The sequence below is a fragment of the Pelecanus crispus genome, chromosome 14 (genome assembly GCF_030463565.1).
Source record: "Pelecanus crispus isolate bPelCri1 chromosome 14, bPelCri1.pri, whole genome shotgun sequence".
In the NCBI taxonomy this organism is placed as follows: domain Eukaryota; kingdom Metazoa; phylum Chordata; class Aves; order Pelecaniformes; family Pelecanidae; genus Pelecanus; species Pelecanus crispus.
In genome coordinates, this window is record NC_134656.1 from 8,797,520 (window position 1) to 8,816,287 (window position 18,768).

The following is an 18,768-nucleotide window of genomic DNA, read 5'->3' on the forward strand; positions in this document are numbered from 1 at the left end:
TTCAGCTGATGCCTGCTCTGTTTTGTTTAGGTACTGTTGTGGGAGTTGTCCTCTACACTGGAAGGGAACTGCGCAGTGTGATGAATACTTCAAACCCAAGAAGTAAGGTATGGTAAGGAAACAGTCTTGCAATAAATAAAAAGGGGCAGAAATTTATCATTTTTTAAAGAAAATCCTTCCAAATGCTATACGTACACACTATAGGGACAACTTCATAGGAATAATGATTTGTATCTTCCAGCCTATGATTTAGGACAGCTACCATAGCAGAACCTATTTCTCCTTATTTTTTTGATCCTATTATACGTATGTCTTCTCACTTTTTTTAGGATTGGTGAAACCATTGTTTTATATGGTGATAGTGAGATAGTCCCAGTTAGAATAGGAAAGCTTATTTTGCTGCATTCTTCTATTATAGCAGAGCTAAGACAAGGTGCAGGGATGTTTATATAGTCTGCAGCTTTGGGCAGCGTGAGTGCTCTCACACCTCTTCATGCATTGCTCAGCTTCCAAAGGATGGGAGTCTTATTTAGTAAGCTGGCAACAACATTACTTATAAATTTAAATATGTTTGTAGTGTTTTAAAAGAGAAGTTGACTAGTGGAGAATGGCTCTTTGGATATGGCAGTTCATTCCCTTTGTGAATATTACATTGAGCTAATGTCTTCTCCTGTGTTCGAAATGTCTTTATTTTATTTCTTTAGATTGGTCTTTTTGATTTGGAAGTGAACTGCCTTACCAAGATCCTGTTTGGGGCTCTTGTGGTGGTCTCGCTTGTCATGGTGGCCCTTCAGCACTTTGCTGGCCGTTGGTATCTTCAGATCATAAGATTTCTCCTTCTGTTCTCAAACATCATTCCCATTAGGTAAGGCGATGGCTAATTCTTCCCAGCAAAATACTGTTTCCTTTGCATCCTTCTCCATGCTTCTAGTATGAACAAGCATGTAAACTCTTACATATTCCTTATTTGACAAGTAAATCTAGAAATAGAAACCAAATTACTGTTCAAACATAAGAATTGCTTAGTTGTTTCTGCTGAATTTGTTCAGCATATTCGCCCGTTCGCTGACTCTTAACTCAGGCTGTGGATTAGTCATTTAAGGCCCCTTCTCTCAGTGTTTGGGCTGCCTGGTTACTTTGGTAAGAGCAGAACAAAAAATGGAAAAGAAGAGATATTTATACAGCAAGTAGTGTAATAGGACCCAATTGCCTTTTAGAGGGGACTGAAACTTTAATATTTAATTGCACTATATTAATAAGTAGAATGTTACTTTCGGTGTAGGTCTGGGATTCATTTCAGTTCCATTTTTAACCTGCTGTCTGCGTATCCATGACTCTGTCCTTACTTGTCTGTGTCCGTCTTGCCTTCAAATTATATCTGTTCTTCTCAACATAATTTATCATCTATCTTTGAAGTACAGTACCACTGCAGCAATGCACAGTCCTTCTCCCTATTTGCCACCTGACCACTGACTTCGAATATACTTCTCCCAAAACACCCTCTTCGGCAGCTCAAGTTCAGTGTGGAAGATGTGTCCTTTCATTGCACTGTGGCAGTTCACTATGATTTTTTTCCAGAGATTAACTGGAGATACGCTTTCTTTTTCTTTTTCCCCTTCCTCCTGCATAGTTTACGTGTGAATCTGGACATGGGGAAAATTGTCTACAGCTGGGTGATCCGCAGAGATTCCAAAATCCCTGGGACTGTGGTTCGGTCCAGCACTATTCCTGAGCAGCTGGGGAGGATATCTTATTTGCTTACAGACAAAACAGGTATCTATGTAGAAAATAGAGTTTTGAGTCATGGTATGCTGCTGTTTGGATTTTGTTACATTTTTGGCCAGCCAGAGAGTATAGTGTAAGATTTCTTTGGACTAGAAGAAATATGCATTTCCTGTGACTTTGACAATATGATTTAATCAGTTTTTGGGGGAAAAAAAAAAAAAAAATTGTGTTTTTTTGTTCTGAAAGCCCCCTATAAGAAAGATAGGACAGGAATATTATGCTACTTCAAAGAACACTTGAAGTGTGCTATTAAACCAAAAGCTGAGCGTAAAAATAAAATTAAAAGCAACTTTTTAGAGTTAGTTTTCAAAGCCAGATGAAGATCGCTTACATGTGTAGGCAGAAACGTACCATCAGTCTGTCTGCTGCTGTCCTTACACTTTTAAAGTTGAGCTTGAATTCAGAGGACCTAAGCTGTAATGAAAAGCTTGGCCTGACATAAAATCCTGGTCCCATTGAAATTGTTTCCAGAAGTTTTCTTTGGTTCGAACAGGACCAGAACTATGCCTGCAGCTCTTGCTGGCATTGACTTTGAGGTAAATCTCATTCATATTTACTGGTACAGTGATGTGCACCAGTACTTCCTGGGAGAATCAGCCCTCAGGTTTGTTAAAATTGTCTTTTTTGCTGGCCTCAGCCTGTGCTGAGAGCCTGGTGCAGTGTGTGATTCAGCTTCTGGCCCAGTTTCTCTTGAATTTGGGGTACAGCAAGGACAAGAACGTGTGCTGGGGTATAGGCATGTTAGTTCCTGCTCCATGCCTGGTGCTCCTTCTGTTACAGGAACTCTTACGCAGAATGAGATGGTCTTCAAGCGGCTTCACCTGGGAACGGTAGCTTACGGCCTGGACTCCATGGATGAAGTGCAGAGCCACATATTCAGTATATACACACAGGTAGAATTAAATTGCATTACGTAACTCTTTGTTCGCAAAGCTTTCAAACAAACAGTTTTTCAGGTCACTGGGCTATTGGTGAAATGATACGGCAGGGATCTGCCTATTAACTATTACTTTTTGGAAAAGTATGAAGGTCATTGGATGCTTAATACATAAATATTATCATGATTGCTTATTACATTCATAGATTGTTTCACATCCACCAGTCTTTAACTGCCACAGCACGTGCACGGATCTGCAAGTATACGCCCTTGTGTCTTGCTACCGATGTCAGATTGTAAAATAGCATACTCTTATTTAGATACTCACTACTTGCAGCAACCACAGCATTTGCTTCATTGAAAAATTGCCTCTGGGTAATACATAGTGGATTAAGTTGCTGTTTGAAATGCTGTTTACTGGGGCAATAATAAAGGAAGAGGAATCACAGGTACTTAATAAGCAGTAACAGAGAGCAGTGTGCCAGTATTGCTGCTTTAGGCCTGATGGTTAAAAAAGAAAATGGTAAAAGTGGGTTTCTTTCACTAATGCACTTAGTGATCTTATATGGTGTGTAACTGACATCTGCTTTGGGAAGTATCTACAGCTAAAGAAGGCAGCAAAGTCAACATGTAAACTATAGAACAGGAAAATCCTGTTTTGGGAAGTCTCTCCCTTGCATTCCTCTTTCAGTATCGCTGGGTGAGCCAGCATCTAAAAAGCCTTCATCTCTATTCTTAGACTTTTACTTCAGTTTTGTATGATAACCAGGTAATGCCCTGTGACTTGTCTGGGTCGGCAAACTGTATTCCTTAGCATGTTACAGCAGACAAGATGCTTATCAATTGAAACTTTATATAGATACACGGACTTCCTTCTTAAAACAGGGGATGAGGTTTTACTTAAGAATATTACTACCTTTTAAAAAAAAAAATCAGCTGTCAGTGGCTGATGTTCCAGCCAGTGGTACTTACAATTAGTGACAATTCTTAAATCTTTTATGTAATCATGGAAGCATTATTTTTCATTTTCTGTTAATAACCATTCTTTCAACTGCAGCTAGAAGGAACTTCTTTGTGACTTACCGACAATTAGATTTTCTCTTTTGTAAAATGTGAGTCCACAGACACAATCTGCAGATGTTAGTGATAAGTTACTACCATGTCATATGTCAAGCATTTTCATTTCTCAATAGTTGTAGAGTTGCTTGATTCCTACAGAATCTGCAGAAGTCATTTTCGAAGTGCCTGTGCTTTTCCTTGGGCATGCACACCCAATGCAGTGAACTGGCTTTTTCATGTCACATTGGTTTTGCTTTGCTCGAGAGATTTTTAGACTGAAGTGTGCTTTCTATACCCCACACAAAGTGAAACATGAAGCCAGCATTCTTGCCTGGAAAAAGGCACTACGTACTTACTGTAAATAGGATTTTTATTTTTGGATTTTGTTCATGGTGGTAAAGACACACAGCGGGTTTACTTAACCTCAGTGATCTGTTTGGTGGCATAGCTTTTCCCTAGGCAGGCTGTCAGGCTACAATCTGCTTTTAACTAAGCATATGATAGTTGATAAATACCTGGTATTTTGAGTAATTATCTTTTTCACTGGCATGTGTCTCAGGTAACTTGTAACTCCTAGCTATCTCTCTCTCCCTCCTCTGCTTTCACAGCCTTCTTAGCATCTGGTTCTTCTCTTGGTGTTGAGACCCTTAAATGACTGAACTGTACTTAAAACAAAACAAAAAAACCAAAAAAACCCAACCACAAAAAAACCCCACCAACGAAACAACCAAAACCAAATAACCAGACTTGAACTATTTGCCCTCATTTTGTACTTAATCTCCAGAGAAAACTTGACTACTGGTTAATTATTTGCCAAAGTATTCAATATTTGTCAAGAACCTTTTGGTGACTGTGACTAGTTCAGTATTTGACCAGTGCTGTATGTCAATCTGAATGCACTTCAGCTGAGGGTGTGCTGTTGTTTGGTTTGGTTAAAGCCTATTGCAACAGTGCTGATGAGCAGCAGTATTAAATTTGAAGATCTTATGTGTCCTAATCACTAGAGTGTGGAAAATGGCATGTGGAATTAGACTGGTAAAGGATATGTCTCATAAAACGTTTATCATTACCAACTGAGATTCCTTATAATGAGAAGCATTTGCTGGCAATGATTCATTTTGAACTGTAGTTCTTATTCTTTGCTCTTATTTTTACCATGTTGTGGCCTTTGACCTGGAAGTGAAACTTTTGTCCTCTTGACACTAAAGGTTAACAGAGCAGGAAACTAGATCACTGTGCGTCCCTTCTTCAACCAGGATAATTTAGTAATTGTGCAATTATCTGAAGACTCCCATTCTGATACTAAAAATAGTATTAAAAATTAAATGAATGTAATTAAGATTTCTAGGTCTATACGAGTCATCTGTTTTCTGTTTGCAGCAATTATATTCTCTTGCACATGAAACCCAATTGACTCTGAATTTTCAGAGCCACTGGTCCTCTGTGGAGCAAGAAGCGGTTTCACTGAGTCTTCTGACTTTGGTCTTTCACCAGTCAGTGTTTGGTGGATCTGCAACAAAGGGTCTTTTTCTTGGTGTAGTGTTCCAAAAACTTAGGTAAATCTTTTGGGGCACTTTACCCCCCCCAGTAATGACGATAAAGAAGTTGCGTTACGCTGGGGTGTGTTCCCAGTGATGGTCTGAGTTAAGGTGTATGAAGAGTGCGCCCCATTGCTGGGGACGTAAGAGTCTGCACAGCTGCTACGCATACAGTCTTCACTGAAGTAAAAATGAAATTAAATTTTCTTTTTTTTCTGCAATAAGACTTTATTCCACTTCCCTTTTTTATAAGCAATCTCAAGACCCACCTGCTGTGAAGGGCCTTACCTTAGCCACCAAGGTGCGTAAAACCATGAGCAGCCGAGTGCATGAGGCGGTGAAGGCAATCGCGCTGTGCCACAACGTGACGCCGGTGTACGAGTCCAACGGGGTGACGGACCAGGCTGAAGCTGAGAGACACTATGAGGACTCCTGCAGGGTGTACCAGGCCTCCAGTCCCGATGAGGTCAGTATCCATTTGGGTGTATAAAAATACATGACCTTGCTTGTTGCTGAAAAAAAGAATTATTTGGTGATAGTACTCCAGTCTAGTGAAGGGGATAATATTTTAATGCATTTATTGCACTGATAACCCATGAATAGACCATAAGTGCCCTCTCAGGTGATATGCTTCAGCCAAATCTGCCTCTCTGCCTGAAGCTACAGAGCTACATGGTGACTAGCATCTGTCTGTTGTATCAGCCTCGGCATCACAGAGTTTTGCTCATGTTTCTGCACCTTTTGTCCAGGGTATGTTTTGCAGTTCAACGCCATGAGTACCTTTGACCACGTTTGGTACGTTAGAGGCACTCTTGTCTTGTCTGGGGGGGAGGATGACTTGTGGGAGGGGGTTAGAGCACTCCCACAAGTCAGCTTGTCCCTGCTCTGCAAAGTGCTCAAACTTCCAGACCAAATGAAAAGTTGTAGATCAGGCTGGGTAGCACAGCTAACCCAGGACACATCCCTTCCCATGCGGACGAGACAGACCCAGAGCCCGAATTAATTCTGCAGAGTAACTGAAGTGCACAAGAGTGTGTCTCTGAGCAAAGCTGTGCCCTGCCAGTTCTCTGTTGGCGCCCAGTCCAGCCAGGGCTGTGCAGGGTGGTACAGTAGAGAGAAACTTTGCAGCTCTCCAGAGACTCACTGGAGACTTTTACTGAACACCTGAGAGATCAGGTTCGATACAGGACTTAAGATTAAAGTGGTCTTTGCCACCCTCTGCAAAATTTGGAAAATCTAATTAGTGTTGTTTCCCTCTGTGATGAAGACAGGAGGAATAAAAAATACGGTTTCATGTATTGGTTATGGTTCTTGGATACGTCGTCTTTAGTGCAACCAAGGTAAAACAATTTGTTTTCTATTAATTTGTACGATTACACTTGCTCTATGCCATTGAAAGAGACTGCAGTTTGAAACTTCCCGTAAGAATCCTACTGATGGTATGAGATCATATCGCCCATTTGACTACATTCAAAGGGTTCTTCCATTTATTGCCCCAAATAAAACAGATTTGCCTCTGATAATAACCTTTTCACCTTTGGCATCAAAAGAGAAGCTGGCTTCCATCATTGTTAGAGGTGAGAAATTGTTTCCATAGAAATAAATTTATGCGTTAGCCCGGCTATGTGGGGATTTTGAAATTGTTGCATGTATTAATGAAAGACTGGTGCGCAGAATTAGTTTCCGCATTTCATGTACATTCAAAATATTCCCTATAGTGTTTTTCTTACCAACTAGGCAATTCATTAATTTCATATGATGTGTTCTTGTCTGTGTTATACAAAAGCTGCATCTTTGCCTTCCCCCCCGCCCCCTCCACTGATGTGCCTACAGTGACAACGAGCGCTTACTCCTCCCTGGCCTTAGCTGGTGAGCAGCGTGCACGTGTGTGCGTGTATGTGTGTGTCCTCTCCCACCACGTAATCTAGGTCGGTGTTTTGCTTACCTGCTTTCCTCCTCTAATGTGTTGCTCTCCCACGTAAAGACAGCTTACAGAAAGCGACTGCCTTTGGATTGAAACAAGTTCTGAATGATTTCCAGATGGCAATTTTTGTGATCTGCATTTAAGGTTTTTTTTTTTTTTCCTAAAGCATTTACTGGCTATTTTTGCAAAGATCCTCTGTTTATTTACATATATACTGTGGTATATAGTGAATTCAGTAATTTTTCTTTTCCTTTTTCACTTTATACAGTTCTATCTTTAAAATATTTATGCAGCAATTTGTCTCAAATACCCAAGGGATTATTGTTTGTTTGTTTTACTATAGCATGATAACTAATCCTTCCAAGATTATTGTTTAAATTCTTTTTTCCTTTCTTGTGGTGTCTTAAGTAGAGAATTACAGCGGGTTTAGAAATCAGATATGCTTTGCTGCACTGAGGAAATCTTGTCTGTAGGTCTTCAGTATACAAATATTGTTTAGACATGCTCTGTGTAAGTCATACTAGATGGTACAAAATGCAGGATCAGCACAAGTCGAGTCCTTGAGAAGAGAGCAATGCTGTTAAATCACATTCCCTGTAGGGGAATGGCTTTGGACTCCTGTTAAAGCCAGCCTTTGAAATCCTATATCAATAAAATATTGCCATGGCAGGGAAGGTCAGTTTATGAAATGAGTACAAAAACTTGTATTCTCTGTACTTTAACAGCAAGAGTAATTTCTACCAGTTGGCATAGGATTCATTTCCTGTAACAGAAAGCAGGATTTCCTAAATTTGTTTCCTGTGCACGCTGCCATTTAGAAGTCTTGAAGTATCTTTATTCAGATATCGGTTACAGCCTTGGGGCTCTGCAAGCATGTCAGTTGTAGCCATACAGTAACTAACAGGGGAAATGAAATAGATATAATCTGATCAGAGATAAGAGTGCCTGGGATTCCTGGGCAAACAGTCTTTAACCCCGACAGCCCGCTGCAGCTGCCAGGACATGAAAGGGTGCACCAATCAATTGGTTTCTGCCTGTTGTCTGTCTGCCGAGGCAACCCTAAATGGGACGTTGGTAGAGCAACTCATGGCACAGAAGGATCAATTTGTCTCTTTAGAATGAAATTTATTAGTCGATATCCACTTCAGTGGTGGCTTGTGTAATTTAATTGTCGGAACGAGCAAAGTTTGGGGGATAGTGCGGCGAGCTGCTGTAGCTGCTCTGCTTTGTACTGCTCGGATCTGTATCTGACTTGGCCTGGATGGAGCTGCAAACTCCTGGAGTGCGGTCAGGGACGGATTTCCCCTCATGAGTGAGCATGGGCTCTCCTGAAGGTGTTTGAGGGATTCATGCCTGCTTTTAAATCTCCTTGGTTTAAGCTGTGAACGTATTTTTGCAACTTGAATGTTTCTTATCTTTTCGCTGTGACTGAGAGCACCTCTAGTTATCTGTTTGCACAGAGCAAAGTAAACCTCTTCTGTCTCCCACCGAGCCGGGAACATGCTCCCTGTCCCAGGGTGCCCAGACCCTACCAGAAGAGCCATCGGTGCTTTTGTTGCCATCGGCGTTGTCCGCTGGTGCCGCAGCGCTTCCCAGATGCCGGGGCCATTGTGTTGTCTGTTGAATGGGGACGGTAATTTCAATGCTTTTAGTACATCTGATAGGAACACTTCAAAATTATATCACTTTCTCTCTCAGTAATTATTCATTAAGTACTATAGAGGCTGGGAAGTGGTGTGTTCAAAGGGTTCAGCCCCACTTCCCCTCTGGTGCTGAATGCGGTTCACCTGGAGGGCCATTAAGGGCTGACAGGACCCACGCCTGCTTGGGAGCAGCATGGAAAAGGGGGATTTCTTTAATTATTCTTCCCCTTCCATTGTCATACCTTTTTGCAGTCTCAGGGCCATCCGACAGGACTGGCGTTGCGCAATGCAGTGCAGTTTGAAGCGTGTCATGTGCATGACGTGGCTGCTCATCCATTTGTTCCTCTGCACAAGGCTTTTCTTTCGGGAGGTTTAAATGCTTCCTGACATTGGATTTAAATGAGATACTGGCACAGAAGGAGGGAGGAGGCGTCTGTGAAAGAAAGTAGCTGGGAGCAGAGATTTGTATCTCCAGACACTTGCAGCTTACCAACATGGGCAAATTAACAGCCAGTGCTGCGCACACTGAACATCACGTAACATCACGCTGTGAAAGATTCTCGATAATTATTTATTAACCAGAGTATTAGAAACCCGAGCTCCATCTCTGCGCTGGGAGACTGTTAGGATTATCTGGCTGCACACTTTAATGCACTAAGGATGGCTTGAAAAAACTTTTGAAAAAGCATTTGGATTTGTTGTAATCTTTGTTAATAAGGCTGCAAAAACTTGCTAATATTAAAACAAATCTTGATTCAAATTGGTTTAAAGGCCTTTCAAGGTAAAGCCAACTCGACTAATTTTTTTTCTTTTAATCTGGTGATTTAAGACAACTTTATGAAAGGAAAAGTTTATTTTAGGTTGTCTTTTAAGCCTAATTGTGGATGAAAGGGAGCTGAGTTCACAAAAGATTCTCCAATTAGACCCAATTGTATCAATTCATCTAGTAAAATCTTGACTCAATGCAAGTATTTATGGATTCCATTTTTATCTGTATCTTGTGTATGTGACTTCCCAAAATAAATTCCATTTTTGTCTACGGTATTTGTGGTCACTCAAGGCAGTAAAGGCAGAACCGGAAAGGTAGAAGGGATAATTAACCTTCAAGTCAGCAGCAACCATGTGCCCAGCACTCCCATGCCTTTGAAAGTGTCACTGCAAAATAATTCCAGTATTTCGTGTCTGTTTGGAGAAAGTATCCCTTGATCCTTTCTGGAGGCCAGTGATATATGGGCTCATGTCAGCTGCTGCTCCCATCCATTACTGCCAAGACAGCTTCTAGAGTTAAACTCCCGTATCTCAGCAGGCTCAATTTTAGATGGATGTGTCAGCTGAGGTGGGGATTCTGGGGGGATCATCAGGGAAGCAAAATAAAGGCTTTGGTCTTCTGTCGCGACTCTGGTTGTAATCTAGTGAAAGCTGCTAAAGAATTCAGTGTTGTAAGTCCTTAAATACTAGAAGCTGCAATCAGAATGATGCTCACGTAAGTTCAATTAAATGAGTTCTGGTGTGTGCCTTCAAAAATCTGGGGTTTGTTTTGGGGTTTTTGTCTTGGTTTTTTTAATGTCTGGGGAGAAAGGGTTCTCTGCTAAGAAGTGTCTGTGAGCCAGCTTTCAGCTGTCTTGCTGATCAGTACGGAGGTTGAAAGTTGAGGAATTGTTACTACCAAACCGATGGAGTATAACACAGAGCTCATTTTGTTTGCTTGCTTTTTTAATATAAATTTTTAATGTGCTCTGCATTAGTGTTTCTGGCTTTGATATTGTAAATCTAGGGTGAATGCATTGGTTTGAATTCTTGATTTCATAAACAGCAAGCTGGGAAATAGCACATTCAAAAAGTCAGTGTTTGTAAAGAGATTTACCTGGTGTGTTCAAGCAGAGGTTTGGGCACCCCAGGCCTGGGTGGAGCTGAAGGCTTGTCCTTCAGGATGTGGCAGGCAAAGGCAGGGAGCTGGCCACCTCCTGCTGAGAGCCTAGGACAGCCTGGCAGCTGGATCCCGCAGGAGCTGGGCTGCCCACACCCGGAAAATACTCTTAGTAAGCTTCGAACTTCAGGAAAAGCCCACTGGAAGGGGCCATATAGGAGCACCTGTGTACGTGAACAGACCCACTCTGTAGCACCATCGACGAGTAATGAACTTCTTTGCAGCCCCTACCCGCTGTCCTCTCAGGGGAGGTGTGGTGTGGGCTGGCTGCCCTCACCATGGCCTTCTCCTCTCAGGTGGCCCTGGTACAGTGGACCGAGAGTGTGGGTTTAACGCTGGTGGGCAGAGACCAGTCCTCCGTGCAGCTGAGGACACCGGGTGGCCACATCCTGAACTTCACCATCCTCCAGATCTTCCCCTTCACTTACGAGAGCAAGCGCATGGGGATAATTGTGCGGGTAAGTGGCTTCGAGTAAGCTCTCGTGTCTTTGTGAATCTCCGAGCAAGCTCTCGTGTCTTTGTGAATCTCCTGCTAACGCAACGTGAAACATAAAACCTTTGGTCTCAGCTGTGCTGTTCTTCCCGGCCGCTTTGCAGTCTCTCCTACCCCAGGCTATAAGCTGGCTCTGTTCTGAGCTAATAGCATCTCATTGCTGCGTTTGTGTAGTGATACATCCTTTTCCTTGGTCATATTCGGCAGTAAGCACTGTGGTGCCCTGAGACATCTTTAGTTTATTGATCTTTGGTCCCTTGTTCAAAATAACAAGGAGCCTGAGCTTCCCGTTTCCTCCTGCTCACTTCCCGCTCACATTTTTAATTTGTTTTTTAACATTTTTAGTATTTTTTAATTCACATTTTTGCTCCTTCCTGCTCACATTTTTAATTCGTCACGTACTCCGGGGTGGGTTTCAGCCATGCAGCTCCTCTGCCTGCACACGTCGGTTCCTGTGGGGTGCTGCTGGGGGCAATGGCAGGCTGGGGACGGGTGCCCAGCCGGTCCGTCAGGCAGCACTGCCACCAGCCGTGAAAGCGCGTCTTTGGCAGTGCAGCGGAGCTTCCAGGATGGTTCTGGGAAGGAAGAGGGAGCTCGAGCGTTCCCCTCCAACTGTGAAACAGGGAGCTCTGGGGATGCTGGAAAATGTTGGGAGAGGACTTTTGCTGCAAGTGCAAGGTGGAAGGGAGACCTGGGAGGGACTGGTGGGGCCGAAGAGCTAAATTCTGAAGGTTTGGCTGTCTGTGTGCTGAACCAAGGCTCAACGGCTTTGATAATCAGCAGAGATGCCGTGTTATCTCTCAGGTAAGGCTGTTGGTTCAGGAAAGCTTGAAGCCAGCACTGCTAGCAGAAGAAATCGTCACAGTTACCCTGCCTGCTGGGACCCGAATTCTGTGTCCCCTCCCACAGTGGCTGTCATGGCGAGGAGGAAGAGGAGCCTGGTAGGGGCAGGACTGCTCTCTCCAGGGGAGCTGGCACCAGCAGCGTCTCAGGGAAGCTTGAGCTGACTTTGGAGCCTCGCTCTGCGTCCCTGGGGGTGTCTTTTCATCTGCCCAAAGGCGCCTGCCCTTCCTGCCGTGTCCATGCCGCGGTCATGCTGGCAGAGCTGGGCAGGCTGTATGGTGGAGTGGGGCAGAGTCCAGCAGGTCACAAGTGCTTTCCCCCCACGGGGTCAGCCAGGAGCAGGAACCTGAGCAGTTTCACGGGTCCAGCTTATGCTGTGCCTCCAAAGCAGTTGTGCTGCTGGTGTAGCAGGAGGTCATGGGTCCAGCTTATGCTGTGCCTCCAAAGCAGTTGTGCTGCTGGTGTAGCAGGAGGTCATGGGTCCAGCTTATGCTGTGCCTCCAAAGCAGTTGTGCTGCTGGTGTAGCAGGAGGTCATGGGTCCAGCTTATGCTGTGCCTCCAAAGCAGTTGTGCTGCTGGTGTAGCAGGAGGTCATGGGTCCAGCTTATGCTGTGTCTCCAAAGCAGTTGTGCTGGTATAGCAGGAGGTCATGGGTCCAGCTTATGCTGTGCCTCCAAAGCAGTTGTGCTGCTGGTGTAGCAGGAGGTCATGGGTCCAGCTTATGCTGTGCCTCCAAAGCAGTTGTGCTGCTGGTGTAGCAGGAGGTCATGGGTCCAGCTTATGCTGTGTCTCCAAAGCAGTTGTGCTGCTGGTGTAGCAGGAGGTCATGGGTCCAGCTTATGCTGTGCCTCCAAAGCAGTTGTGCTGCTGGTGTAGCAGGAGGTCATGGGTCCAGCTTATGCTGTGCCTCCAAAGCAGTTGTGCTGCTGGTGTAGCAGGAGGTCATGGGTCCAGCTTATGCTGTGTCTCCAAAGCAGTTGTGCTGGTATAGCAGGAGGTCATGGGTCCAGCTTATGCTGTGCCTCCAAAGCAGTTGTTATGCTGTGCCTCCAAAGCAGTTGTGCTGCTGGTGTAGCAGGAGGTCATGGGTCCAGCTTATGCTGTGCCTCCAAAGCAGTTGTGCTGCTGGTGTAGCAGGAGGTCATGGGTCCAGCTTATGCTGTGCCTCCAAAGCAGTTGTGCTGCTGGTGTAGCAGGAGGTCATGGGTCCAGCTTATGCTGTGCCTCCAAAGCAGTTGTGCTGCTGGTGTAGCAGGAGGTCATGGGTCCAGCTTATGCTGTGCCTCCAAAGCAGTTGTGCTGCTGGTGTAGCAGGAGGTCATGGGTCCAGCTTATGCTGTGCCTCCAAAGCAGTTGTGCTGCTGGTGTAGCAGGAGGTCATGGGTCCAGCTTATGCTGTGCCTCCAAAGCAGTTGTGCTGGTATAGCAGGAGGTGATGGAAATGGCAGCAGGCGGGAGGGAGGGAGGAGATCCTGGACCGACGCCACAACAAATAACCTTAGGATATTGTTAGAGGTGTTGTGGCAGTGCTCCCCAGATCTCTGCCAGGCATCGAAACTCCTGTTAGACCCTGCAGAAGTACAACGCTGCAGGAGGAGGCACTTGTAGCTACAGGGAACTGTGGAGATTTTTGGTTTTTGAGCTGTTTAACAGAGCCCACAGCCATGCTGAGAACACGGTGTCATGAGCAGGGTTTGAAAATAGCTGATTTAAGGTAAAAGGGTGGATTTGTGCAAATACCTTTATCAGCAGCAGCAGGCACTGCGCGCGCTAGATACGTGCCAGCTGAAATTGTACGCATAACTTTGTGGTTTTATATACAAATATAATATAAGATCAGACTCTCGGAAAAAAATTGCCTTAAAAAGAAATAATAAGAAGAAAGTGTGGGTGTAAAGCTGAGTTCAGTTGTCACCATTATCGTCATTAGTTTTCAAGATAGTGCTAGAGAATCAATGTTAGTAAGATAAACAAAGCCAGCTATGGTAAGGCACTTCCATTTGCCTGCGAAGCAAACACGTGAAGCAGTTTGAATATTTCTTTTGGAGATAATTAAAACATCCTTGTTATTTTTTACTGAGAGTACAGGCAGATAATTGGTACCAGGAATCTAAAACATGACTATGAAACCTATAATCCAGGGCAAGATATGATTTGTTGTATCATTTCATGGGATCTTCAGCTTTGTTATTTAGGGTGGGGAGAATAGGTAAAATTGGTGGGGTTTGCCTTTTTTTTTTTTTTTTTTTTTCTTCTTTTCCTCCTCTGTTTACTTTGTGGTAAAACTGGCTTGCTGCATGTTTATTTTGGAGTATCTGGAAATAGGGTGTAAAAATATCTTCTGCCTCATGTATTTTAAGTTACAACAGTAGGAGGAGCAGCCTTTGGGTTTAGTTAGAAACAGTCGGGATCAGTATTGCAAACAGGGGCCTCATCAGTAGCAGGTTAATTCGGTCTGCTTTATTGGCTGATGTTTGGTAGCTTTACAAATCTCAACTTCCCTGGACCCCTGGAAGAGCACAGCCCCCGTCAGAAATGGCACCATGAAGGGATGATGTAAGATGGAGCAAGCCAGTGGTTGTATTCAACAACAACAAATATTGAGAACTTCAGTGTTCCTGTAACCAAGAGATTTGGTGATAAAGATGGAACTGTAATACGTGCGTATAATTATTTTTGCAAACCCATGAAGGACAAGCTGTGTTCAGTGCAGATTGCAAATTGTTAAAGCTCATGCAAATGGCTGTATTTGTGTTACCCTACCTGAGTGTTTTGGACCCAGATCTCCTGTTGCTCAAGCAACTGCTTTTAAGTTCTGGATCACACACCACAGTATGGTGTAGGGGGGACAAATTTGTATTTCAAGTTGTTCCAGGCTTTAGAATATTAAAACATGCCCAAGGGCAGGAATGTTAGTTGAAGCGGGCTGATAGGCTGAGCTTGTACAAAGTAATCAGTGTGTTAAATCTGTGAATCTAGAGATCCGACTGAATGCGTTTGAACATACGCAGTCATCGGTGTTCCCATGAATGTCTCCTGCTCTGTGGGATTGCTGTGACAAGTGTAGTGCATATCCATTTAAATACAGCAAGTGTATATTCCTCAGATTAATTATTTTTATAGCGAAAATGATGTAGACACTTCAGGCAACCCTTTCAAGACCTAGAATAAAAATATTAGCAATAAAAGAGGGAGGACTAAACAACCTCCCTCCCCATGGCTTACCGTAAGTGCAAACTTTCGATGAGGTGTTGTTTTATCCAAGGTGTAAGAAGTGGGCTAACCATCGAAGCCAGGGTATGCTTCATTAAATTGTGTTTATGTGCTCAGCAGAGCAGTGGATGCCCTTAAATTTTGTCATCTGAGTGGAAGGGGGTCCTCTTTCTTTTTTTTTCCACTTTGATTTGAGGCTTATTCCTTTTAAATTATCTATGACCTATATTCTTCTCCTTTAGGAAGAAAAAGGTTTCTATTTTGCATTTCTGTATTTAGAATATTACTTCTGCCAAAACCAGCAAAACTCCCGCTTGTGGTCAGTGGGAGCAAGATCAGGCCCAGATCCTGCCTGTAAATACTGTTAATAGCAGCACTGGCCCCTCTCCGTTGTGCTTGTTAATTGAGTGTCTTTATTTTGCAGCCATTGAGCTGCTGCTAAGCCACTAAAATCAGCTCCCTGTATACCCTGTGCAGAAGTAGGTTTTGAGTAGCAGATGCTGGTTGCCTGGGTATTAATTTGCCATGTTTCTGTATATTCCAAAATAGTATCTTCAAGCAAGGTTTTCATTTTCATTAAAAAAAAAAAAAAGTTGATAAATAAGTAGTTGTCAAGTAAAATTTTCTTTTATTAAACGTATGTGTACGTGTGTGTAGGCACTCTGGTTTTGATTCACAACTTGCAAGGTGTTTATCTCTTCCATGTATCTTCTAAAACTGCGCTGCTTGCTTAAAAAAACCAGAAATAAGGGGAGGGAAAGTAGCGTGAGGTATCCAGAAGACAACAGATGCAGTGAGCAGATGGGGAGGGGAGGGAGGGAGGGAGAAGGTGCAGGATGAAACTGCACTCAGGCTTGTAGTGTGTAGAAGTCAAATGGTAATATTTTCTGCTCAACTATACAGATACTGAGCATTCTTATAAATTGCAGGTTTTTGGGGTAGCGTGAGCCATTGCGATCGTCTTGCCAGGCTTCCTGTACAATCTGGGTATAGAGTTTCAGCAAGTGATTCATGCGTCCAGCCCATAGCGCTGTTACTGACATCCTTGGCAGAGACGCCCGTCTCCCCTGCTGGTCCTGTCCGCTCTGGCTCCTATAAAAAGATCTCCCTCAACACATAACTTTTAGTAAATAGAGTAGTAGTTAATACTGAAAACAAAGAGCAGATGTTGCCTCGTTTGGGATATTTTTGCAGTATCTGCTTGTTTACTTGTGATCAACTGTCATTTCTGTAACTGATTATTTCAGTTCTAAGAAGCCTTATTCTACCAAAGCAGCCACTCTTCACCGTACTGTTTACTGACTTATCTTCTTCTTGAAAGAAGGTCTGTTTGTTTGACCACAATATTTTCCATTCTTCTTTTTCTTTGCATTATTTTTCCCCTTACCCATGTGGAATGGTCTTTGTTGTAAAGCAGAGATAGTGCTATTGTCATATCTGGAATTGAAAGAAGCCTTTGAACCGTGGCCAGAGTCAGACCACGGTGGAAAAAGATGCCTCTCCAAAACAATATAATTGGCAAATCTCTGTGTAGATTTATAGTGTGATCTTACCATAATATGAGAACGCACTAACCTCCTATTGAACTCAGTGAGAGGAAATGACTAATGCAAGGAGATAGCTGATACAGTATTTATATTGGACAAAAAATCTAAACTATCTTAAGCCAGTTCTGCAGCACGGGAAGTGGAGTCTTTATTCAGTTTCCTACAGAGATGTTGTTAGACACTTTTTAATCAAATAATTTAATAGATAAACCTTTACCTTTGGCCACTGCCAAAAGTGTTGTGTTTTATTTAAGCAGATTCTAGTTGTTTTGGTAGAGTGACACGCATTTTGCTTTGGGCATGTGGGATGTGTGGGTATCGGTATATGAAGGCTGGACGTTTCGGGATGTTGAAAACCATGCTTAAGCTTAGTTATAAGAATCTTCCTTGTGAATATCTCTATGAGCTTGGCAAAAATGCTCAGTAAAGGAGCTTCATTATCCTTGGCTACTTCTTAATTTGCCTATCAAAGACACTTCTCTTCTTTGCATTTTTATTATCCACGTCAGGTACTTTTTTTTTTTTTTTTTTTTTTTGTTTTCCTCTTCCCCACTGTTGATGTAAACTCTGTTTTGCCAGTGCCACAGAATGTTAGGCTTTTACCTACTGACTCAAACTCTTCACGTGTGAGAAGCTTCACCACTAGTTTCTGTAATGGTGGGACATGTATATTAAATAGCGTGAGAATGAAAAAGTGTCCGCGGTGCTTTTCTTTCATTTCTCTTTTTCCTAAAGTATTTTTCCCCCTTCGTTCACAGCTGTCTATTTCCAGACTTTCCTGGGCTTTTTGGTTTTGCGTGTTAAGTTTATTTTCTTCCTATCCCTGGTGGCTATCTTGGTTTACAGAGCAGTTTGTTCCTTACTCATTGTTTTGTCCCCTTTGAGGAAATTGCCAGGGTTTCCATTAGCTTGTAACACTAATAGCTGTGACCTCCTTAGGTATCTGCCTGGTTAGAAGGGATTTTTTAATTTGTGGTAATGTAAATATGCTTTGCTTGCAGCCTACAAATTACTTGGATCAGATAAGGCAGGCAGCAATCTAACCTTTCTGTGGCAAGCATGAACTTTAATTATGCTTATGCCATATAATGTAACAGAGAGGGTAAATCAGAGCGATTTTTACTCTCTTAAGCTTCGTGCGCCTGTGTTATTGTTTCAGGTAAGTATGAAATAAATTTTCAGGGTGAGGGCTAGAAGTTATTCCAGAGGCACATGCAGTCAGGATTCTGTCTGCATGGAAATCACGTGTTGCTGCTTAAAAAGCTGATCATCCTTGTCTAAAGCGTTAATTCCTGTTGCGCGTAACCAAGTTGCAATTGAATAGGCATCTCCTTTTGGCCTTGAGACAAGATGCTGAGCCAGATGGACCTTCAGCCTGACACAGTGCAGACGTTTTTGTGACTGATATGCAGAAAACTCATCTCTTAGCTTGCTGAGGCCACTCCAAATATGCTGATATTGGCCCAGCTTACCCTTCTGTTTCTTATCTGCAGGATGAATCAACAGGAGAGATCACCTTCTACATGAAGGGGGCTGATGTGGTGATGGCTGGGATCGTGCAGTACAACGACTGGCTGGAAGAGGAGGTGTGGGGCCATCTCTCCTACGTAGGGAGGGTTTCTCACGCAAGCGCTTTTCCCCTTCCAGGGCAATGCATGACAACGCTTGTAAATGTGGCAGAGTGGACATAGCTGCTAAAACATCTGCAAGCCAGAAGGTCACTGATCTTGGCAATTCATTGGATTAGTCTTCAGCCAAATATATATGCAGTAACAAGCAAGTCAGGTGGCGAGTTCAACATATTTAGTGCAGAATAAGTCCTGTAAATAAAATGGATTTTGCTCAAAACTGCCACTCAAGGTCATCAAATTTGTCCTGGGCTTGATCCTCTGTTTGGATTTACTTTAGACTGAAAGGT

The 18,768-nt window shown here is 43.1% G+C and overlaps 1 protein-coding gene across 1 annotated transcript in view; it reads left to right on the forward strand.

Annotated features, from left to right (window-relative positions):
- The window catches only part of ATP9A (ATPase phospholipid transporting 9A (putative)), a 62,036-nt gene that overhangs the window by 30,194 nt on the left and 13,074 nt on the right, over positions 1–18,768 (forward strand). Inside the window, exons 10-16 of the mRNA XM_075721068.1 lie at positions 31–107; positions 705–865; positions 1,631–1,773; positions 2,566–2,678; positions 5,513–5,725; positions 11,050–11,211; positions 18,344–18,436. Of these exons, the coding sequence (XP_075577183.1) occupies positions 31–107; positions 705–865; positions 1,631–1,773; positions 2,566–2,678; positions 5,513–5,725; positions 11,050–11,211; positions 18,344–18,436 (962 nt within the window). The remainder of the gene's footprint in view (positions 1–30; positions 108–704; positions 866–1,630; positions 1,774–2,565; positions 2,679–5,512; positions 5,726–11,049; positions 11,212–18,343; positions 18,437–18,768) is intronic.